Raw genomic sequence first — 25,471 nt, 5'->3', positions numbered from 1 at the left:
CATGAACCTACACTTCCACCTGGTCCGATTACACGAAGCCATGCCAAGATGTTTCAAACTAATATTATGGCATTAGTTCTACACTTGAAAGAGGAGAACATGCATAAAGTGGAAGCATAGAGACCAACATTGGAGTGCATCCATGATCTATGCACTTCATTCCCTTGAAGACCACAATTTATAACACCTATGGGAATTGCTACTCACATTATTATCCCATAAGAGGTGTTCTATTTTATGTAATAGGGTGTGCTCTTTTAATTTAATTAATTGGACATTTCTTAGTTATTTAATTAGTTGGACCTTGTTTTTATTTTTAAATTAGTGGCTTTTAAATAAACTGTACTTATTGTCCTACATTAATTGTAAAAGCCTTGTGCCAAGTTAGCCTTATTTCTACGAGATATTAGATTTGTTTGGATTAACTTAAAAAATAATACGGAGCGAAAAATAGAAACAGTGATTTTATGTTTGAATAAATTAATATAAAAACAATTTTTCATATAAAAAAAAACAAGTTTGAATTTCACGAAGTTGGAAGGGCCTAATTGTTAAAATGATTGAAAAGCTGTCGATATAATTATCTTTTTCTATAATACTTTTATAATTTATTTTTAAATTTTATATATTTTAGTTTTTTATATTTTAAAATTTAATTTAAGAATAGTATATAAATTAAAAATAAAATTATAATATAATATTAAATTATTAGTATTTTACAATTTATTTTAAAAGTCTATAAATTATATTTAATAATTTTAGTATAATTCAAAATTTATATACTCTTATTTAAATTTGGTGTCTTAACTATAATTTTAAATTTAAATAAGTATAACATATAAATTAAAGACAATAATATAATTATATTTTCGAATTTTCATTAAATATAATATATAAATTAATTATTTTATACTGTTATTCAAATCTATGTTCATTTTTTTTTTGAGCTGTCATAAAGAAAATATTCTCGTTTTCTTTTAAAGTAAAATATCATTATATTTTTGTACTTTTTTTTTTACTATAAAAAAGTAACTATTATTACTCACTTCTTTTAAAACTCGTGTCCGATCAAATAAACACACATTTGCATGACGGATGAAGTATTATATTATAGTATTGTATTTATTATTATTGTTATTATTATTATAAAGGATAAAATAATAATTTTAATTAAAAAATGCTTCTATTTTTTTTAAAAATTACATTCTAAAAAGAAAAAAAAAAACCCTCCAAACATGCTTTTGCTTTTGAACAGAAGCATATGCAAATAGGTACAAGATACATAAATATAAGCCAAAGCTCTTGCAACAACCAATCAAACGGCCTCAAATATACATAAAATGCTACTTTAAGATGTATTTATTTGTAAATATTGAATTTGATTTTTATTATATTATAATTTATTTTAAAAAATATTAAATTAAAAATTTGTTTTTATATTATTATTAAAGATTAATTATATATATATAATTATATTAATATCTATCTATATTAAAATAAATTATTTAAGTTTAAAAATTTACTACTTAAAATCAAAATTAATTCCCAAAACTATAACCAAATACAAACACAATTGGTTGATTTTAAAAGTTTGTAAGATTTTAAAAAATATCAAATTAAATATTTATTTTTAATTTTTTTTATATTACATTAAAAATTTAATTTTATATTTAAAATATAATATAAATATATATTTATATTACAATAAGTAATTATTTAAATTCAAAATTTTAATATTTAAAATTAAAATCCAAAATTTAAAATCCAAAGACAAAACACACGTTAAACTTAAGGGTTGATTTGATAAAAAGTGAAACTTGAAGGATGAAAACTCAAGTTTCTGTTGGCAGCGCCTGACAAGAGATTACGCACCACATGTCCGCAGCGCTAGCTACACTTGGCCATGAGAAGGTGAGGGCCAAATTCTCTGCTCGCCTTTCTGCGCCATTAACGAGCACCAGCAGAACAACGAGAAGAATGCAGATTCTGACCGCTCCCTGTTCTTCCACTCCGGCGTCGTTTCACTGCTTCAAATGCCAACCAAGAGGAAGTGAGTTTTTTTTTATTCTGTACGCCTTATCAGTTCGTTCTGCTTTCTCGAAGTAACACTGATACTTCACTTGCGCAGCGCGAGTGCCTGTGTACTTACAATGCTCATCTGAATCTGCCGTTAGTGCTGCTTTATTTTCATCCAAGAGGCAGCAGCAGATAAGGCCTCTGTGGGTTGTTTCGGGTCGCGATTGGGCGTGTAGCTCAGTCTTGGCTAAGGCCGCTCCTTCACAAGGTGACATTTCCTCGTTCATAGTGACAGTTGAAATGTGAACTCTATATCGGTTGACTTGCTTAGTAAGACAAATTTGTGAAAACCGCTGCTGCTTTGCGAAATCGTGATTAATTGTTCTGCCTGTTGTTTAATCACAATATCCTTTGGGTATGAAAAGGATGCTGCGAGTTTTGAACATGCTCAAGGAATGTTTTGTTCGAAAATCGGTTATTTAGTCAGTGGAATTTAATATTAGAAATAAAATTTGGAATCTACACAACCGAATAAAAATGCCAAATCAAATTAATTGGATTAATTTGGATGAAATAAATAAATATAATATATATTGGATAAAATTTATATGGTACAATCGTCTTAAAAGGAAGTTTTAAAATTAGAATAAATTACGATCGTCTGAAACGGAATGTTTGAAATTAGAATCAATTACGAAAGCTTCAAATAGAATGTTTGAAATCAAAATAAATTACATGGATATTAAGGTCGTAATTATGCTCGTAATTGATCTCCTGCCCTCGTTTTTGTTCGGACGACCTGAGGTGTTACTCTCATTGGAGATGGAAATCGTTTTATCTTTGGGTTAGGTTACCATGGCGTATTTAATTTTTGGAAAGAGGATTTATTATCGACTCAGTTTCGCGGTACATTTATTTCTCGCAATACCCTTTGTACTATCAATTAAAAATTTGATACTACTTTGCGAGAATGTATCCCTGCCGGAGTCGCTGGAGGAACGCCGGAGGAGCCACCAGAGGAGTCTCCAGAGGATCCGCCGTCTGGGAGGTTGCTGGAGCCGTCAGCGGAGTTGCTGCTCTCCCAATTAGGCCGGTTCCCTTTATGGGTAGCCCTGTGTTTTCTGAGTTTGCCCCAAGTGGATGTGGGGTTGTGTTTGTGGTCACACCTTCCTCTCATTCGCAGCCCAAAATGCTGGTCTTGGGTTTGGTCCACAGATCATGCCTCTCATACCAGGTGGACTTAAAAGAGGTAGCAGTAGAAGATGCTCTTCTACCTGACCTCGATTGGGTTTTCCATATTCGTGCTGCACGATGGCCCAACAACCCCAGAACCCGATACGGATCAGCAGATGCATGCAATTTATGCATCGTGGGCGCATGGAGACTACATGACAAGGAGCACCATATTAGGCAGTCTCTCTAATTCTCTTTATAATCTATATTGTAAAATAAAGAGTGCGAAAAGACTGTGGAATGCCCTTGAAAAAATGTATAACTCTGAGAATGCCGGGTCCAAAATGTTTGCCGTGGCCCAGTTTATGGACTATAAAATGGTAGATAGCAAATCTGTCGTTGAACAAGTGGAAGAATTTCAACACATTGTCCACTCTGTTATCGACGTGGAGATGTCACTGCCTGAAAAGTTCATCACGAGTGTGATGATCGAGAAATTGCCCCCGAGTTGGAATAACTTCAAGCGCGGGCTGAAGCATGAGCTAAAACAAGTAGGACTTGAAGATCTGACCGTCCAAGGCTAAAGGCGGAGATATTGCCAAAGCCAACTTGGTCAGAGATCTTTCCAGAAAGCATGCACGCCCGACTTGATTGGCAAAGATAAGTCCAAACAGTCCAAGTTTACAGATAACTGTTTTAACTGTGGTAAAACATGACACTAGGTTAAGGATTGTAAGGCACCAAAAAGAAGAAGTTGAGTTCCCAACTGGTTGAGACGAGCCACTGGACTGATCGTGGCCTCAACGATGACGATTTTGTCACTGTTGCGTACGAAAAAAATAATGTGGAAAGTCCAAAAGTGTGGCTTCTCGATACCGGAGCAACCTGCCATGTTTGCTCCGACAAGACAAAATAATGCGGAATGCAACAATCAAACACTTACAGAAATGATGATTGCATTGTTGATAAGTTCAAGACTCCCCCAAACTTATAGGGAGACAATATTGACTGCAAATTATATCCTAAACAAGATTCCACTTAAGGGTAAGGATGCTGCTCCTTACGAACTATGGAAAGTGAAGAAACACACATACAAATACTTCAAAGTGTGGAGGTGCCTAGCAAAAGTGGAAGTTCCACCTCCAAAGCAAGTCGCTATCGGCCCAAAAATGGTATATTGCATATTTATCGGATATGCACTAAACAGTAGTGCTTATCGTTTCATAGTTTACAAATCGGAAATTCCTGAAATAACCGAGGGAACTACAATAGAATTAAGGAATATCATATTCTTTGAAAAACTCTACCTTTGTAAGGGAAAAATTCAGTTCGACCCAAAATCCGTAAATGAAGAACTACGGGGTAAAAAAGAGACAAATGACTAGTAGTCCTGATAAAGAGGTTTCAGAACCTAGGCATAGAAAAAAGACAAAGGTCGAGAAAACCTTTAGTCCGGATTTCTTTACATATATGTTGGACAATGATCCAACAACGATTAAGGAAGCACTATCTTGTCTTGATGCTCCTTTCTGGAAAAAAGCAATAGATAGTGAAATAGACTCAATAATGCAGAATAACACTTGGGTATTATTTGACCTGCTCGAAGGTTGTAAACCACTGGGGTGCAAATGAGTCTTGAAAAAAAAAACTCAAGACTGATGGGTCTATTGATAAATACAAAACACGTATCGTAGTAAAAAGCTATAGACAAACCAAAGGATTTGACATCTTCGACCCATATTCACCAGTAACCAGGATAATATTCATTCGAGGGCTTCTCTCGATTGCGTCTTTTAACAATCTTGAGATTCACCAAATGGATGTGAAGACTTTTCCTAAACGGTGAATTAGAAAAAGAGGCATATATGAAACAACCGGAAGGATATGTCGTTCCTGGCCAAGAGAAATAGGTGTGCAAACTGATAAAGTCTTTGTACGGACTAAAACAGACACCTTTACAATGCACCTAAAATTGGATAATGTCATGTTATCAAATGGTTTTAAAATAAACGAATATGACAAGTGTGTCTATGCCAAAAAAAAACACCTTCCGGTTTTATCTTAGTCTGTCTATATGTAGACGACTTACTCATTATGGCTAAAGAGGTTAGTCTGTTTGATAAGGTCAAACGCATGTTGAGTCATAACTTCGACATAAAATATTTGGGGTTAGCCGACGTTATCCTTGGAATGAAAATTCTAAGACAAGACAATGACATTATTCTGACTCAGTCCCACTACGTGGAAAAAATATTGAGAAATTTCAATGCCTATGACAACACTCTAGTGAAAACCTCAAGGGACCTCAGTGTACATTTGAATAAGAAACATGGGAGATCCCGTAGCTCAAGAAGAGTGTCCAAATTGTTAGAAGCCTAATGTATTTATCAAACTGTACAAGGCCTGACCTGACTTGACTTGCCCTGTAAACAAGCTAAGTAGATACACTAGCAATCCCAGTCATTAACATTGGAAAGTTCTAGTAAGAGTCTTAAGTTATCTTAAGTTTATTTTCAAATTTGGCATACATTACGCGAAATATCCACCGGTACTAGAAGGGTACTGCGAGGCCAATTGGATATCCGATGCAAAAGAATCAATGTCTACAAGTGGATATGTATTTAAAATTAGTGGGGGAACAGTTTCATGAAAATTCACAAAACATACGTGCATTGCACGGTCCACAATGAAATCGGAGTTCATTGCTTTGGACAAAGCTGGCGAGGAAGCCGAATGGCTTAGGAACTTCATGGATGATATTTCATACTAGACTAAACCAATACTTCCCGTGGTGATTCACTGCGATAGCCAAGCTGCAATAGCAAGGGCTAAAAATAGAATTTACAATAGTAAATTCCGACATATCCAACGTAGACACAACACCGTAAAACCTTTGAACACCAGTGGGGTTTTGACTATTGCATATGTGAAGTCAATCGAAAACCTAGCGGATCCTTTAACCAAAAGGTTGCAGATAGATCAAATGTACAGACTGCTAAAGGAAATGGACTTGCAATTGACAATATAAAGACAATTACAGTGGTAACCCAACCAAATCACTTGGAAATCCCAAGCCTTGGCTCAATGGGAAAACTAAGCTATGAAAGTCCAACACGAACACTCAATTTCAATTTTCTGAAAAGCAATGAGAGTTACAATGTGCAAAAGTGGAGAGGTTGAGTCAATCACTCTCAATGATTCTAAAAGTGTAAGTTAGATACTTTGAGATATGATCACGTATATAAGTGTAAAGTGTGGGCTGCTTTAAATGAAATACTTATGAATCCAAAGACGAGATTCATGGCCGAAACAAATGAAAATGTGAGAACAAAGTTGAGGTGCGATAGCGACACATCAATATTATTGACTAAGTGCACGCATAGGTAAAACAATTCAATGCATCCCGTCAACTGGGCTTCTAGTACACTGTAATGTTGACAATGGAAGGTTCAAAACCATAAGCTGCCTATCCTGATGTGTCAATGTCTCTCTGGGATTGAGCTGCGCTTCTGTCATTTTATGGGCATTTCCACTCATGTGGGCGACTGTTGGATAATCGGTTATTCAATAGGTGAAATCTAATGTTAGAAATTAAATTCGGAATCTACACAACCGATTAATCGATGAATGCGATGGACCGGTGAACCAAAATAAGTGGATTAATTTAGATGAAATAAATAAATCTTATATATTTATTGGATATGAGACTTGGTTAATATTTTGGCTATTTTGAATGTCTCGAGACAAACTAAATTGTGCAACCCTAAGTTAAACCTGGGTATATGATCTAAGTCGCAGTATTATTTGGATAAAAAATTATCTAGCAGATAGATTTATTATAATCTCAAACAAAAGGCCTGAAATTAGAATAAATTATGATCGTTTCAAACGGAAGGTTTGAAATTAGAATCAATTACGACAGCCTCAAACGGAAGGTTTGAAATCAAAATAAATTACATGGGTATAAGGTCGTAATTATAATCGTAATTGATCCTCTACTTTTTTCGCCGAGTGGAGACTAGCCTATCTAAAGGGTCTCACCTTCATCCTCCCCCAACTCAGTTCCTCCCTTGTTTTTGTTTGGAAGACCTGAGGTGTCACTTTCATCGGAGACGAAAATCATTTTATCTTTGGGTTAAAACTATTGGGGCATATTTAATTTTCGGAAAGATGATTCATCATCGACTCGATTTCGCGGTACATTTATTTTTCACAATACCCTTTGTACTAACAATCGAAAATTAGATACTACTTTGCAAGAATGTCAACCCCTGCCGGAGTCGCTGGAACCGCTGCTGGAGCTGCCGTCGCTGCTGAATGAGTCGTTAGGTGCTTTTGAGGAGAGCTGTTACAAATACTAATTAGGTTATCGCCACTCCATTTTTATTTTTATTTTTAAATTAGGTTTACAAATACTGAACCCACAATTATTTTTATAATCCCCCAATGCAAAGGTTGTAAGGACATAACTCTCCTCAAAGATTTGTTATCGTATAGGGCAAGGTAGCTTTGGCTTTGAATATTTCTTTCTCGACATTCTCAGGTATACTGACAGCTTAGTGAACTTCGTCTTGAACTATTCCGCCATAGCGTACACCTAGACAACATTATCGAAAATGACAACACCTCACTTCTCGCTTGTTCTCACGTTTGTTTCCATTTCGGACTATGGAAAACATCTTTGTCTTCACAAGTGCTTCAGTTGAAGTGGCCCCTACTTCGCACTTGCGTAGGTGACTTCCCATGCGTATCCTTCCGTACTCTACTTAAGATCGGTAGGGAGTCAGTAAAAGCTCAACGCTTAACCTTCACCTTCACCACTGACAGGAAAATCAACACTCGTTGCTCGCTTATTTCCTTCACGAGGAATGGTGGAAGACGTGTCTTCCAAGTGTTGCAGCGTGAGCTTCTGTAGCTTGGTTTTTCCCATTGAACCAAGTTTGTGGGATCTCCACTCATCATTGTTTGGTGTCCACTACAGTCGTTCTCAAGTGTGATTTTCAAACCCATTCCCCCGAGCCACTTCATAAATTGATCTCAGTTAACTTTTTGGTTAGTGGATCCACTATGTTATCCTTAAACCTTACATAGTCTAACGAGATCACCTCTCGTGAGATCAATTCTCGCAAGGTATGATGTCGATGACGTATGTATCGTGACTTACTGATGTACATCAAATCTTGTGCTCTTCCAATAGCCGCAAGACTGTCACAGTGTATCGCTACTGTGGGCACATATTTTTTCCAATATAAAATCTCCAGAAATAGTTGTCGAGGTTATTCTGCTTTTTCTTCTTACTTGTCGACGATTGATAACTACAAATAATAGCATATTTATCGCTTGATAAGATCGTATATATCTTGAATTTTTATGTGAAAACTATCTCAATATCTGATTTATGACATTAAATTGTTTCGTTTGATATGATTTAAAGCCCGCTTATGAAGATTATTGATATTTTTGGCCTTTTAAAGCGACGTTCTGACTCATAAATGGCTAAGTATAAGAAGATGAATGAGGGTGCAACCAATTGCGGCAAGCGATTCCGTTTGCGCCCGAGCCAGCCAGCCAGCCAGCCAGGCATCCACCGTTGATGAGCGAAGATCCAGAAGTCGACGATAGCCCCGCTTGAGTTGTGCGGATGCCCTCTAGCCAAGCCAAGTCCAGCAAGGCAAACGAGGAAAATGTGTGCCAAGTCATAGCAGTCCTGCAAGCGAAGGAGCAAGTTGGGAATTATGGCAATTCCAACCGATCAACCAACTAACTGTCTAACAACCCAGCGGTTGCAACAACATTTCAACTGCTGCTCAGTAACCGCTCAACTGCTACCAACTGCCAATCCGAAAAATCTACAAATAGGGCCATATATCATTTATAAAAGGAATCATATCCATAGTGATATATAAGTTTGTCTGCTTATACTCTGTTCATTTTCCTAGAGCTCTAATCCTATAAGATAGTTCTCTTTGTTAGAGGAAGTCGCGGGAGTCGAGATTCTCTCTTCCTCTGATCACCCCGTTTTAGTTGCTTTCTAGACAAATTTAAAGTTTTTTTTACTGCTGTTGAATATTATCCCACATTGGTAAACATGCGGGAACTCCTTTGGTTTATAAGGGTGAAAGCTCCCTCCACCTATCACCAATTGTTTTTAGGTTAGAAGCCCGGATCTCTTCTTAACATGGTATAAAAGCCTAGGTTAGGTCTCGAGTTAGGGTCCCACCATCCCTATTTGCTGCATATGCATGTGCAAGTTTCGCATATCTCAACTTGCAACTGAGGGGGCTTGTTGGGGACTCCTGTTTGCGGATAAATAATTAATGGTTGCGTTTCTCTAATAGTTCGAGCTTTTAGGTGAGACGGTCATTCTGCATCCGACATGGCTTCAGAGCCATGGTGCCCGTATTGGGTATTGAACCTATATGGATTTTCGAGATTATCATCTCGAGGGAGAATGTTGAATATTGTCCATTGTGGAAACTCCCTTGGTTTACAAGGACCCTTCATCTATCACCAATTGGTTTTAGGTTGAAAGCCCGGATCCCTTCTTAACATCTTCTTTGTTTATGCTTTTGAAATGTAGATTTACAGTTTTCGTAGTTATATTATTTATGGTTTGTTTATGCTTTTCTGCATCTACGATTTCGCCCCCAATTTCAAGTTTGTATTTGATTATTTAATTCTGGAATTTTGATTTACTTTGGACAGTTCTTAAAGAAGAATGATTATCTAAGCCTAATTTTGTGTTGTATTTATTAACAAATTTTAGGTATTTCAACGTAGTTAAGTACGCAGGAGCCTTGTCAATCTGCGTAATTACTGTTCCGAATTCAATTTTGATTAAAAGGTATGACAAGGGTAAAACCACTAATGAAACATATTTTGGAATGATTAAGTGTATATAGGCGCTTGTCTATCGGGTCTCAGAAATGTCTAGTGATAGTAGCTTTTCTTGGTTATAATGTTCAGAATCTGGGTGTCATTGAAGTCTTGTTGTAAATCCCTTAAGATCAAGTACCAACGAGTCAAGAATTTGAATTAATTGAACAAGTATGATCCCATGCATATCTTCTGTCATTTCGTATTATAGATATATATTTCGCTATTTCACTTTTATCATTCGCTCATTTCATCCATCAAAATGTAGCCATTTCGGAACGCTAAAATTCTTGTGTTCGATCTAGAAACTGACCAGTCAAAGAGTATAAAAATAAATTATAATATAGCATTTTAGGGTTTACAACTATATTATTTTCGCAAATCTGTATCTGATAATTTGCCATATGCCAAGATCCAAGATTATTTTTTAAATTCATAAAAAATCCCTATTATTGCTGAAAAGCTAATAACACCTTTATCAACAATAAACTTAGATTCCATGGAAGATCGGGGTATACATGTCTGCTTAGATTGTGAACACATATCCACTCGTGGAAAATGAGTAACTTCGATCGGATATTCAATTGGCACTAGAGTATCCTTCAAACACTGGAGGATATTTCGAACACATATCCACTCGTGGATTGATAGTGTATCTACTCAGTTTGCTTATTGAGTACGCAAGATCAGGGCGAGTACAGTTCGTTAGGAACATATGACTCCTAATTATCCTTGCGTATTCCTCTTGAGCTACAGGATCACCATGATTTTTGCTCTACTTCACGCTTGGGTCAAGCGGGGTTTTCGTTGTTGGCCCATCATTGTCAACATTTTTGACACATAATGGGATTGTGTCTGGATGATTCCTTCTGGATGTTTGATATCTTGATCCCAAGGATCACATCGGCCAACTCCAGATCTTTCGTCTTGAAATTTTCTTTGAACATTTGTTTCGTCCAAACAATGAATCTTTTGATGATCTGCATATCATTTACATAGAGGGAGACCAACACATAATAAACACATTTATCACACTCATTGTATCTGAATTCATTCGACATCATGGTATTATCGAATTTTAAGTGCCATTGCTTTGGTGCTAGCTTAAGTCCATATAGGGACTTAACAAATTTGCATACTTTACTCTCTTAGCCAGGTACTACAAATCTTTCGGGTTGTTCCATATAGGTTTCTTCTTCTAGGTCATCATTCAAGAATGTTGTCTTGACATCCATCTCATGAATCTCTAGATTGTGCAGGACAACAATTGTGAGAAGGAATCTAATTGAGGTGATCTTAGATACGGGAAAATGTGTCAAAGAAATTCTCTTTTTTTTTTTTTTGATTAAAACCCTTAACAACCAATCAGATTTTAAATTCTCGACCGCGCCATCGGCTTCGTATTTTCTTTTTAGGACCCACTTGCATTTTAGGGGTTTGCAACCCTTTGGGAGATCGGTCAAGATTCAAGTGTGATTTCGCATGCTCGAATCAATTTCGTTATTATCGCTTATGGCCAAAATTCAACATCTGGCCCCAACAAAGCTTCTTTCATTTTCCTTGGCTCATCATCCAACATATATGTGATATAATCCGGACCAAAGTCCTTGCATATTTTCATTATCTGACTACGTCTCGGTTTTTTTCGGAGAAATTAGATTTAGTAGTCATCTCTTGTGTTCTTTTCTGAGAACATTCAGGAATACCATCCTAATTCTCATAAGGGAATACATCTTTAAAGAAAGTCGCATCATTTGATTTCATCGTTGTCCCTTCACTAATGTCAAAGATTTCTGACTTGTAAACAAGAAAATGATACGTGCTACTGTTAATGACGTAGCCTATGAATACACAGTCAACCGTTTTTGGACCGATGGTGACTTTCTTTGGCAAAGGTACTTCCACCTTAGCCAAACACCCCCACACTTTAAGGAATTCTTAGGAAGGCTCACGGCCATTCCATAACTCGTAAGGAGTTACATCCTTACTGTTTAAGGGAATTTCATTCAGGATATAGTTTGTCGTTAGAATGGCTTCCCTCCACATGTTCTGTGGTAAACCAGAACTTATTAGCAAAACATTCATCTTGTCCTTCAGTGTTCGTGTCTTGCGTTCTGTAAAACCATTCGACTGCGGCGAGTAGGGTACTGTAATTTGATAAATTATGCCTTCAGAAGTATAATATTCCGCAAATAGAACAACATATTCTCTACATCTACTGCTTCGAATTGTTTTGATTCGAAGGCCAAGCTGATTCTCAGCTTCATTCTTGAAGTTTTTAAATGCTTCAAGAGCTTCGTCCTTGTTTTTCAGCAAGTAGAGATAACAATATCGAGTACAATCATCAACGAAGGTGATGAAGTATTGCTTACCTCCTCTAGTTTGAACAAACTTTAAATCACACACACTGGAGTGAATCAATTCTAGAGGTGTAGTGTTTCTTTCAACATTCGAGAATTGTTGTTTTGTTGATTTTTCTTCAACACAAACCTCACAATTTCGAACGTTATCGATATCCATTCTCTTTTGTAAGTTCAAGCTTACTGATATCTATAAGGCACTTTTATGTATTTATTGTGAGTACATGACTCATGCAAGTAAGAGTCCATCGGTACGATATATTTTACTTAGGAACACTCCATACTTAGACAATACAAACCAAAACTAAATTCCTGTGGATGTCTAGGACATGCAGCACATCCTTCAACTTCAAGTTTTTTTCCGGCTCATAAGTTTGAGCACTATGTTTTTTGTTTAGGCAACCTTGGCTTTTTCCTTTTGCCCTCATTAGTATTAGTTAGAATTTCTCTTCTTCAAGAGGTTGCCTCACTTTGCTAAAGTTGGTCTATCGTCAAAGAATCAGTCATTCACAACCATTGATAAGGATTCCTCGAAAAGTTATGGATTTGTAATCTCTGATAGTCCTCTTCAATGCGGAGTTTGACAATCAAAGCTTTCAAATAACATGGCCTTTTGCTTAGGTTTTAAGGCAGTTTTTAAAGTTCTTCATGATGGAGGTAACTTTTCAATAACAACTGCCACGTAAAGGCATCGGCAACAACTGTCATAACCAAGAGTTGAAATTCTTGTACTTTTTCCACAACCGAACATCTTTCTATCATGTGGTATGATAGGTTTCTCGATACGGCATATCTCTCAGTATCCGCATCAGTTTTATTATTTCTCTCTTGATATTCTTTACATATCAATATACAGAGTACAAGGAATCAGAGAGACCATTCAGAATAAAAAATAAACATAAAAAATAAAACTTCCTTGTCCCCATCGATCGCATCCAGCATGTCTGGAAGGAAGCACGTCTTATCCGGAATCCATCTTTTGTGCATCACTTTCTTGACGACTTTCAAAGGTCATACTACATCCAGCATAGTGCCGATCGCGCGCACTACCTTCTGAACATGAGTCAAGATCAAGAAAATCGAACCTTAAAAGTTCTGTCGCATTCTGTAAAAGTCCTTCTTGATCTACATACTTCTGATAGGAAATCCATTGTCGGATTTAAAGAGCAATGAGTCTTGAACACGCTCTAAAAATTTTAGCTCGATCCAAGGGTTAACGAAGCGGGAATCATCTGTTTTCCGAGGCTGCGCATTCTTCGACAAAAATTTACTCTTCTCTTCTTTATCTTTTGCTGGAGGTGGCATTAGCGATGAAAACGGCAGTGGCGGTTCAGAAGGCGCTGAAGGTGGCAGCGTTCCTAGTAGCAGCTTCAATCACCAAGGCGAACAAAGCTTTTGCGATGTCAGTCATAGAGGGAAGCTGATTTCTTGTGAATAAGGGGTAGTTGTGGTGTAATAGGATTCGTTATCACCCGGTCAGTGGCTGCAACTGTTGGAAAATATGAAGTGATAATAGGCAACAAGAAGGAATTCGAGTCAAGGAAGATCTCTTTCCGTAGAGCAAAATACGGCTGATAGTATTCCGGTGTACTCGTATCATTTCCAAAGGTAAAACGACTTGTATTCTTTGGAAGTAGCACCACAAGCAAGAGGCTTGGCGAACCGAGAGAGAGTAAAATAGTTTGATGAGAGTATAGGATTATGTGTCACATAATAAACTTTTAGGGATTCCTTTAGATATGGTATATCACCTATATCTAGAATCATATCTATTAGGATATGATATCAAAAGTCAAATCTTATAAGATATGATATTAAATTTGGATATGAAAAACAATTTTAAGATATGACTTATCCGTTTGGTATAGATAGGGTTTTTTCGGATTTTTCTATCCGATCCGTTGGCTCACCGACTTGGTCCGCGTCCAATCTGAATTCGCAACTCGGTTCGGCATATAATTATGTAACATGGATGATCATATTATCTTATCTATTTCTCATTCACCATAATTCGATTTTGAGAATAGACTCAACATTTAATTATTATTTGAATTTCTAAATTTCTAGAAAATGAGATGTTAGATGGTTTAATACTACTGTGTTACCCTATAACATTATAATATGGTGGATCTTTGCATCATCTAACCCAGCTGCTGTTATACTGTGATATGGCCTCAACCTGCTTTGTGTTGTGCAAAAGTCATTGCATCGCATTCGACAACATACGTTACTTTTCATAAATGAAATGAATTCCCAATGTCTCAAACTGCTCATATATGCTAATGGAAATATGTATGGACTGGCTACTGCATTCTAAATGAAGCTTGCAGCCTTTTGCTCCCTGAGCTATGTGAAGGCCCATTTGGTCAGACTTGAAGGAAATTATGCTGAATTTACAGAAACACAAAAATTGTCTCACACCTAGATATTAGATGGCAGCTTCAAATATATATCATTACAAAAACTTGGAACCCTCAATTATCTTTTCAAATAATACCTCATTTTAAAAATCGTCATGGTTTACTATTATATTTCATTATTGTGGGTATAGAAGCAAGTTTCTAAGGGTGTGTTTGTTTGGGGGTTTGGATTTTGAGTTGGGATTTGAATAGTAAAAATTTTGAATTTGAATAGTTGTATGATATGATATAAATAAGTGTTGATTGATGTTTTAAATGTAAAATTAATTTCTAGTATAATATAAAAAATGAAATATAGGTGTTTGATTTGATATTTTTGGGGAGAAAATTTTGGATGAATAGTAAGATTTTGTTAAAATCCTTCAAATGAACAAACCCTAAGTTGATTATTCTATAATATTATGTGTGCCCGCAAAAATGTGTTTGAAATTCATGTAACCATATTATAATATTATAATGAAGTTTCTGTTTCAGACTTAGCAAGTGAAATGGCTGAAGCTGATGTCCTGAAAGCTTTGTCCCAGATAATTGATCCAGATTTTGGTACTGACATTGTCTCATGCGGGTTTGTGAAGGATCTTAATGTCAAACCATCAGGAGAGGTCTCATAAGAAATTGGATCTGCTGAATTACTCTTTGACACTCACAGATAAATGTCTCACTAAAAGTTCATTTTAAATCTCAGGTTTCATTTCGGTTAGAGCTCACAACACCAGCTTGCCCGGTGAAGGATATGGTAAATCAAATAATGCATCACTGCCCTCTGTTTGAACATTGTTTTACCAACTTTATATCACTTTAATACTTAATAACTGAAAAAAAGAAGTAATTTTCTCTATCAATATACATTTGAGTACTGGCTAAGGAACAACTCCTGAGGCTTAATTCGATTCATCGTGCTATTGAAGTGTTTCAACAAGTCAAGCTTGAGCTGCAGGTTTTAGCGCTCAGAACATTTATTAGCTTGATATTCACTATGAGGATATGTTTGTTAAATTGCTGATAAGTTGTTCCATTGGCTTAATGGTGTGATATCCTCAAGTTTAGGTAAAGGTAAACTAGCGTATATTTTTTTCATTTTATTTAATTGAATATAACCACTCTCAACCACAAGCTCTAGTGTAACTGTCAAGCTTGATATTGAGTGCCCATATAAGAAAATTTTGGTTCAGCTCGTGCATCCTGGAGCCGCTAATTCGGTTTTCTCTCTCTCTTCTACTCCAAGTTTCTAACATCCAAATCTATTAAATTAACCGAATGGCATGATCAACTTTTCATCACAAATGAATAGTGCAATCCCCGAATGAGGGAATCTGCAGAATAAGGAAATGTTGTTTTGTAGTTTGAACAGAAAGCTAATGAGGTTGTAGCAGCACTTCCTTGGGTTGAAAAGGTCAATGTGACTATGTCTGCCCAGCCTGCAAGACCCGTTTATTCTGGACAACTTCCACAAGGTCTGCAAACAATATCAAATGTGGTAGCTGTCTCTAGTTGCAAGGTAGCATAATCTATGTAATCTGGCATACTTCTGAAATTAGTTTCTAAATTAATTGATTGCTCATGTTCTTCTCCTTTTGTGCTATTGGCATGCACTGGACATTGCACTGATTACGTATTTCTTGCTAAAGAAATAAAAAATTATGATCTTAACAGCTATAGGCAGTTGCCTTTGCTTCTTTGGTGATGATGCCCACCCGTGAAATAGTTGTCCCTAGATTTTGTATTCATGATGTAATTGCCACATCAGAAAGTTTAAGAGGCATACATTTATTATTAGACAACTCTTAACGACCCCTCATATGCCAGCATCAGCATTCTTTACAGACCCAAGGCTACTCAAAATTCAAGTACCCGTGAGCTAGTTTATTTTGTAGGAATTGGAATCAATGAAATTCATATTATGCCCTCAGAAACATAAAGCATTCATGAGGAGATCATTAGGCAGTGGTGATATTTGATTGTAAAGGAAATAAAGATCCAAGACTTATTGCTCAGTGTGGCTTTTTTCTACATTAAATGATTTCCTCATCTGAAAATATAAACCAGTAGTGGGGTCTATCATTTAAATTTCCTTTAATACAAAACATAATTTCCTTGTATAAGTTATCTACCCTTAGTCCTAAGCAATGACTAGGCAGTTTGAATTCTTCTGCAATGAAGAATCATATGTCATCTTCATTTAGGAGAAAATTCTCCTAGAATCTACAAGTTGGGGTGCTTTTTGGATTTTGTAAACTTCTAGAGTATGCCACAAGCACCTTGTATGTGCTCTTCAAGGCCTAGTGGAAAACTAAGGTGAGTTGGTTGACAGGAGTTAGCTACCTAGTAGTGGATGTAGGAAAGATGTTTGCTGGTAATAGATGCAATTATAATGTTATTCCTAGTTCCCATGCATTTTTTTTTTCTCTCTCATTTGAGGGTTTTGGAGTTAACTGATCCATGTGAGTAGGCTTAAGAATGCTGGATTCTTGAATAATGAGTGAGGAATTCAATTCCCGTTTATATACACTCTGATTATTGCGACATATTGAAGAGAAGGTGGGATTAACAGGCTTGAAATATTTCTTTCACACCAACTATATCACATCCTTAATAATATCCTTAGATTCACAAATCCCACATTTCAAATAATTGGCAAATGCTGCATCTCTACTTACTAGCTTTTTTTTGTTTTAAACATACTTTTGTGTTTTCATTTATGTCCATATTTAGTACGAAGCAGTCCTACATTTTTCTTAGTAAATTGAGCACTTCCAACAACTGCAGGGAGGGGTGGGAAAGTCAACTGTTGCTGTAAACCTTGCCTATACTTTGGCTGGTATGGGTGCAAGAGTTGGTATTTTTGATGCTGATGTGTATGGTCCTAGTTTGCCAACAATGGTGTCACCAGAAAACCGGTTGCTTGAAATGGTAATTCTGCTATTCTTGCATTATATTTACTTTTAACAGCTTGTGTAATTTATATCACAATTGAACAATGTTTTGTAGAACCCAGAAACAAAGACTATTATCCCGACAGAATACATGGGTGTGAAACTCATATCTTTTGGGTTTGCGGGACAAGGCCGTGCAATAATGCGTGGCCCAATGGTTTCTGGAGTCATCAATCAATTATTGACTACTGCTGAATGGTATAAGTATTTCCTGTGCATATCATCAGCCCTGCTTATCATGTGATTGGCTCTGTCTGTTGTGAATTTTCCAGTGTACTTTTAGTGTAAGATCATTAGGCATAATTATTTCTTCCCCTGTTATCCTGATTCTGCAGATAATATTATTTCTCCATCCACTAAATGAAAGCACATTTACCATTTTTAGCCAAAAAATTGACATCATCTTACATGCCAAAAATAAAAAAAATAAAAAACAAAAATAAAATAAAATAAAATTGAGACTATATATCTAATATAAACCTTGTGTTTTTTCTTTTTCCTTCTCTGCGCACAGCATTATTCTAGGAAAATATAAATATTGTTTGGAAATTCTAGCCTTGACTAAGTTAATTGAACCTGAGTGATGCACCTTTGGATTGACATAAACTTGTATGTAGTTGAATTTGCCTGAACCTACTTGGAAAAAAGTTATTACACATAGTAAACATTAAAAAAAAAAAAAAAGGAATCCTTAGCTGTTAAATCAGATAAAAGGAGAAAATTCTCTGCTTGTTGGCATTTGAAAGTAGAGAAAGATAGTGATGACGTGTAGATGTGAATAAATGGAATTTGCTTGTTTATAAGGTTTTCCAAATCGTTTGTTGTGTTTTCTTAAGGAAAAGGTTATGACTTGTTGAAACAATGTGAGATCTACTAATTATTTTGGGAAAAAAACAAGTCACGTGGTTCACAATCGCCAAGAACTATGCTAATTACAGCAATATCACCACTAACATTTTTAGAAACTTGTATTGTTTTTCCCTAACATTTATTTATTTTTCTCTCAACACTTCTTAATCACCTTCACTTTGAAACATAACAGAGCATAAGAATTAGATGGTGCAAACAAGTTTTCGACATGTTTTGTGGAATGGTGTGAAAACTTCACAACTTTTCAACACAAGAAAACAATTCGCACATTATTACTTTATATTATGCATTCATGTGCTTCTTTGCATTTCTTTGTATTAAATATTATTCCAATTCCGTCATTGCATAATATGGAGATTTGTGTTTCTTATATTCATGGTCACAAATTCAGTCATTGTATCTCTTTTATTTAATTATCATCACTATTCACTACTTCTCTGATTAAGGGGTATGTACCATATAGGGGTGAACTTGATTACCTAGTCATAGACATGCCACCTGGAACAGGCGATATTCAACTTACGTTGTGTCAGGTGGCCTTTCAATTAAAACTTTAGCTTATTATTGAAATTAAAGTTTCTAATACCTTTCATGCAACTATCAATTTGCTTTAGAGATACTATCATTTGACTGGGCAAAGTAAACATTCAGATTGTCCCATTGACTGCTGCCGTAATTGTTACCACGCCTCAGAAGCTAGCATTTATAGATGTTGCAAAAGGAGTACGCATGTTTTCCAAACTAAAGGCAAGTTGTGTATATTATAACATCCGTTCTTAATACAATTTAAACAAAGACCTTGTGTAAGTAAATGATTGATATGATCATATAAATTCCTATATTATTGAGTTATTTTATGTTATGTACTTAATATAATATATAATATATTTGCAGGTTCCTTGTGTTGCAGTGGTAGAGAACATGTGCCACTTTGATGCTGATGGAAAACGCTATTATCCATTTGGCAGAGGGTCAGGTTCTCAGGTTTTTCTGATGCTTCAATATCTCATTCTTTGATGCACTAAAAAAAAAAAAAATAGAAAAAAGAAAAATCCCAAGTTGTTTATTAGTCATATAAATCTGCAGGTTATCAAGGAGTTTGGAATCCCCCACCTATTTGAGCTTCCTATCAGACCAACTGTGAGTTTCTTATTATCATAGTTGATGCATGCAGATTTATTTGGTTGCATTTTCAAACACCTTTTTCACTATTCATTTACAGTCACTTATTTTTTTCTCTCTTCAAAAAATCACATCTTACATTTATTTTTTATTAAATATCACATCACACATCTATTTATGTCACATCAAATAATCATTTCAATTCAAACTTTATTCCCAAAACACAACCAAACAAAATTCATCCATTACATTTTAGGGTGTGTTTACTATGAAGGATTGGATAGGATTGTTTTATCCTTGTGTGTAGTCCTTGTTAGCTGTCAGTTCATTTACTGTTGTTTGTCTCTTCTCTGTTGTTGCTAACTTGATGTGACAACTTATATGATAGTTTGTCAGTGCACTTTGTTCTTCCCTGGAGCAATAATTTCCTAAGATGCAAAAATATGAACTAACAATTGTAACTTTGTGACATCAGTCCCTTTTTTCTCATTTTCAATCCTCAAGTGAGTGTATCTTCCATTACATAATAAACTCAGATAATACGAATATGTTGCAAAAAAATAAAAAAAAAACAATTGTAACTTGTGATATGAGTCTCTTTTCGACATTCCATTTTAAATTTTTTATGTTACATACCTTTTTTTTGTGTTTTTACTTTAATTTGAAGTTCCCAGTTTGTCTCCTGTGAAGAGAGGTCAACATGATTTGTTATGCTTTCCTTCTTAATCGTATGTTTGTGGTAACTATGATGAATCAAAGTTACTAACATCCAGATTTTCTGCACATTTTTAAGTCCAATGTCAATTTCTGCATGTTCTTCATGCTACTGTACTTTTTCATCTGCAATTAAATATATCTTCTTCCAAAGCCATAGCATGTGAACAATGAATAATCTGATAGATTGCACCTTTACACATTTGCGCTTGGTCTTTGCTCATTTTCAGCTATTTGGCTTGATTTTACTTGTTTCTAGAGGTCTTTAATCAATAGCTATAAGGATATGTCCTTATTTTTTATTACGTTTGCCATCTAAAGGTCTTCCTTGTCTAGAAGCTGGCTATGTGAAAATTTTATGCTTTTTGAGTTCAATTTCAATTGTTAATTTTCATGTGATCAAAATTTTGATGGTATATTACAATACATGCGAAATAAGAACAAGAAAAATAATTGATAGGGAGAAACGGAAATGAAATAACAAAAGATTGATGACAAACCAAGTCAAGAAAATTTTATGCGTTAACCAAATGTAAAACAACTTTTTTCCATTGCAAAAGACCACCATAATTGGCAAACGACTGACGAATTGTGTAGGAATAGATGAGTTGTAGTTGGAGAAGAATAGAGAGGAAACATGAAAATGTTTTGGTGTGGTTTTGATGTTGGCTAGACACCTAGTTATAGACTTTCTACTCCATCGAAAACAAAATGAGATTGAATGTCGTAAAATTCTAAGAGAAATTTCTAAGATATATCAATAATGAAATTAAGGTCTATTTATAGACCTTATACAAAAAGATAAAGTTAAATAATAACAACAACATCTAATATCATATCTAGATAATAGCAACTTAATCTAGTAGATACGATTATATTGATAACTAACAAATTTAAATAATATTTATCTCAACGCCCCGCCTCAAACTTGAGTTGGTGATATAGAAACCAACTCGAGTTTGGCAAAACAAATAGAAGGTGGTTGCATATGGATGGACTTCATAATTGGACATCAGCATTCAGATCGATTCTCTGTGGTGGTGGGTCGTTACACCCTAAGAAATTAAGATATTGGCTAAATTAAGGTTTCTAGTGCCATTAATCCTCTGTCGCGGGCACACACCGGCGATTTTCTGTCGTAACGACGGGAACTTTAATAAATTAAAGTTTTGAACGAATTAGGATTTTTAATTAGGATTTTTAATAGCAACAATCCTCTGTCGCGGCGGCAGCTACAATGATCTGTTGTTGCGACGGCATCAAAGTAAAGTTTTTGATGATGACGATCCTTTATTGCGGCGACACCGGCGATTCTTTGTTACTGTGGCAACGCTAAATCCTAAAAGATTAAATCTTAATAGGCAGAAACTCCTGATGGTTAATAAATTACCAACCAAAAGCATTAATCAAACTAAAAAATTGATAGATAGACTGAAAATATTTTAGTATGTTGTCGCGGGAAAATTCTAACAATTGGATACCGAATGCACTTGCACATGCTGCTAAAGTCGACAACAATGAGTTTATTGACCAGTGTTGACCAACAATGTTGACCAAACTTTTACCGATGTTGATCACTTATATGCATTGTTTCTGATGATGATATTTGGTGACAAGTATTTCCCAAATTAGGAATACGATGATAGTGGTAGTGGATCTCACATTTGAAACAAAATCCTCCGGGTACATTACGGGATGTATCCGAAGAAAATATGAATTAGTCGATTGTATCTATTCCAGAAGAAAAATAGATTCTGATATCATTATACAAAAGGATAAAGTTAAGGTATATTTATAGACCTTATACAAAAGGATAAAGTTGAATAATACCAACCAAATTTAATATCATATCTAGATAATAACAATCTAATATAGTAGATATAATTATATGATAACTAATAAATCTAAATAATATCTATCAATAATATATTTCAACAAATGTCGTTGATGGCCATTGACGACACCCATTGAATGCCAAAATTTTAGCCTTGCCTTGTATACATTTTGTCTAATCGGTTATACACATTCGTCTTAGCCCATTATCACAGCCAATCTAAAATCTCACGGCTAAGATTCTAGTCCAATGACATAGACCAGGCCAGCTGGATTAAAAGCCAAAAACCAAATACAAATGGACATCCATGTAGTCAAACCCACTCTCAAACACCTTGGATTCGACACATGCATGTCCATTTGTATACAAATGGACAAGGCAATTGAATTTCATGAAAATGCCATAATTATCTGTACAAAACATAGATTAATTCTGATTTGCAAAATTAAATATTTTAGTAAGTATTCGCCACTCGAATTTTCTCAAAACAAAGATTTCTACAATTTTTTAAAATGCATATGGTACCAATGTAGGATTTTCTCTCTTCCCCATAGTTTTTATGCATATTGCTTGCTACTTGGTCATATTTGCTTTTTATTATGGGATGTTTTAATTGCTTTGATATATTCTATAATGAAGTTGATCAACTTAGCTGGTAAAATTACAGTATTCAAATATGAGATATCATTTCACTCATCTAATGATGGTATAATGATCAAATAATTACTCTATCCGCATTAATGCCTAATTTGACATTTTCTCATGTAAGAGAAATGCATGGTCATTGCTGTTATTAGTATTTTATGTTTGAAATAATAATCTTTGTATAGTCAGTCATGCTTATTTGCCTGATCACACTTGAGTATAATTCAATGTCGATCAAATCTTCTGACTGATAAAAACAATAAGCAAATTTGTTGGTTGTTATCTAAGACTTGAATTGAGTTGTGGAGTAGATCTAACTGGAGAACATGTTACCAATTCATAGAAGAGCAATTTGTCTCTATTACCATTTTGCAATTTGCATGCCTAAATTTTAAAAATGGAGGTATGCGCATGCATAACATTGAGGTGATTATTTATCCCTGGCAGCTCTCAGCTTCTGGCGATAGCGGAATACCAGAAGTCGTGGCTGATCCCCAAGGTGCAGTTTCAAGAGAATTTCAGAACTTGGGTGTCTGTGTGGTGCAACAGTGTGCAAAAGTTCGCCAACTAGGTACGTCAATATTCTCATTTGACAGTATGGTAGTCAATTTCTCTTCTGGAAAATGCCTGATACTCCAGGGTGATTCTTCAATGCTGGTTAAAAGCTTCTTATGTTTGTATTGTACAGTGTCAACGGCAGTCACTTATGATAAATCTATGAAGGCTATCAGAGTCAAAGTACCTGCATCTGATGAAGAGTTCTTTTTGCACCCAGCAACTGTGAGGCGAAACGATAGATCTGCAGAAAGTGTGGTAGGTGAAATATCATTCCGTTTGAACCTGAGGTGGTGAAGTTACTGGTATATCTGTGAATTTGAACTGATATACATGGGCTGGACACACAGAGCTGAGTATGGCTATGTCTTCGTAGGATGAGTGGACTGGGGAGCAAAAACTTCAGTATACAGACATTCCAGAGGACATTGAACCTGAAGAAATTCAGCCCATGGGAAACTATGCTGTCTCAATAACATGGCCAGATGGATTTAACCAGGTATGTTAACACTTCATTTGTTTTTATACAAATGAGTGCAATACATGTGCATCGTCAAGTTGGCATAACATAAGTGGTTGTTAATGGGAATATTTTAAATGATAGAATTGCTTGGCGACATATGGCTTTTTCCTTGAGTTGGGAGTAAAATAGTTTTCAAGTTAAAATGACTTTCAATAACCAATAGGATTCGACACCAATTAGTAAGAACAAAATATCATCTCATAATTTCTCTTTACTTGTACAGTTCACAGTTAATTTTGAGATCTCTGTAACCGATTTTTCATGTCGGTATCCCATCCCATAAAATATAAATTATCTGAATGATTTAATTTTACAGCCCAAGGATTCACAGTTATCATATGGGTTTAGTTTATTGCTGTTTTTTTTCCTGTATCATAAAGAAGGAACTGCCATTCATAATATATATTGTTGATTAACAATTGTTGGCACTTGCAATTTTTCGAAGAATGGGAATGTCAAAATGTGTTGATGAACACAGTAGGCAAGAGAGTTGCCTTTAAACTGGATTTTATTGACCTTAGATATGGAGGTAATATCTTATGGTCGTGATTCTAGGCATGAATTAGTCTATATTCGCAACGCATTTAGACATACATATTAAAAGCTTGTAAAGACAAACTTAATTTTAATGAAATAAAACAATGTTGTATGTACTATTTAGGTTCAAATGTCTCTGGAAACATACACACTGTATTATTGAATGGATATTAGTAAAGATACTCGACAAATGTGAAATAATACAAGACTTTCTTTATCATTTTGACATTCATTGCTATTAATATGTAAATTGAAGTGAATCTGTGTGATTTAATTCATCTTTATCAGGTTTTAGATTGCACTGAATTTATATAGTCATCTCTATGTGGATGCTTTCCTTTGGCTTTTCTTTTCCAGATTGCTCCATACGATCAGCTGCAGATGATGGAACGATTAGTTGATGTACCTCAGCTTCTATAACCATGAAACCAAGCTGCAAAGATGCTATCAAATTCAATTCCAGTTGGTTTGTCTGAAACACATCTATGCTTGTCAATTCAGAGATAATATTTCATAATTCGTAAATCCCCATGTCTGCGCTGCTGTCTCCATGGGCTTTATTTAAGATGTATATAGATAAAAGCTACAAATAGAATGGCATCGGCTCATATCTGGTAATATATGTTGGATTCAATAGAAAGAAATGAGAGTTGACGCATATTTAGCAACATTCAGGATTTTTGTTTTATATTTACCTACATAAGCAAATATTTAAGTGCAACTTAAATTCTAGTGAACTTGATGGTTACGCATGCATAGGGTTTGGAGAATTAACCTTTTTGTAATGTTAATGGTATGCCTAGTTGTGGTTTGGATTGTTTTGAGTGATTTTAGGTGAATTTAAATTCCGCACTTAGATAAAGTTACTAGCTTTCTAGTGTAACACGCATTAA

The 25,471-nt window shown here is 35.2% G+C and overlaps 1 protein-coding gene across 3 annotated transcripts; it reads left to right on the top strand.

Moving 5' to 3' along the window:
* Positions 1–1,837: 1,837 nt before the first annotated feature.
* Positions 1,838–25,248, top strand: LOC127239795 (fe-S cluster assembly factor HCF101, chloroplastic). Of its 3 annotated transcripts, none has more exons than XM_051258118.1 (15): positions 1,838–2,050; positions 2,129–2,284; positions 15,320–15,447; positions 15,531–15,581; positions 16,188–16,343; positions 17,612–17,755; positions 17,834–17,976; positions 19,112–19,181; positions 19,300–19,395; positions 19,543–19,632; positions 19,735–19,788; positions 23,411–23,534; positions 23,652–23,776; positions 23,895–24,017; positions 24,936–25,248. In XM_051258118.1, the coding sequence occupies exons 1-15, from the start codon at positions 1,876–1,878 to the stop codon at positions 24,996–24,998; spliced, it is 1,698 nt and encodes a 565-aa protein (XP_051114075.1). In that variant the 5' UTR covers positions 1,838–1,875; the 3' UTR covers positions 24,999–25,248. The 3 variants fall into 3 exon arrangements, 2 of the variants coding, with proteins under 2 accessions (XP_051114075.1, XP_051114074.1); XM_051258117.1 differs by having other exon boundaries at positions 15,308–15,447; XR_007836237.1 differs by lacking the exon at positions 24,936–25,248 and having other exon boundaries at positions 15,308–15,447; positions 19,543–19,619; positions 23,895–23,915.
* Positions 25,249–25,471: the final 223 nt, after the last annotated feature.

The sequence above is a fragment of the Andrographis paniculata genome, unplaced genomic scaffold (genome assembly GCF_009805555.1).
Source record: "Andrographis paniculata isolate CXL003 unplaced genomic scaffold, ASM980555v1 Contig78END, whole genome shotgun sequence".
Taxonomy (NCBI): domain Eukaryota; kingdom Viridiplantae; phylum Streptophyta; class Magnoliopsida; order Lamiales; family Acanthaceae; genus Andrographis; species Andrographis paniculata.
Note: the sequence above shows the minus strand (reverse complement) of the source record. Positions and strands in the feature narration are given on the sequence as shown.

What these genes read in the sequence shown, in the direction of transcription:
- LOC127239795 (XM_051258117.1), top strand. Translation starts at nt 1,876, where the DNA reads ATGTCCGCAGCGCTAGCTACACTTGGCCATGAGAAGGTGAGGGCCAAA. An exon ending in GCAGAGGGTCAGGTTCTCAG is followed by an intron (nt 19,633 to 19,734) that starts GTTTTTCTGATG and finishes ATAAATCTGCAG; the next exon opens with GTTATCAAGGAGTTTGGAAT. An exon ending in GGCCAGATGGATTTAACCAG is followed by an intron (nt 24,018 to 24,935) that starts GTATGTTAACAC and finishes TTTCTTTTCCAG; the next exon opens with ATTGCTCCATACGATCAGCT.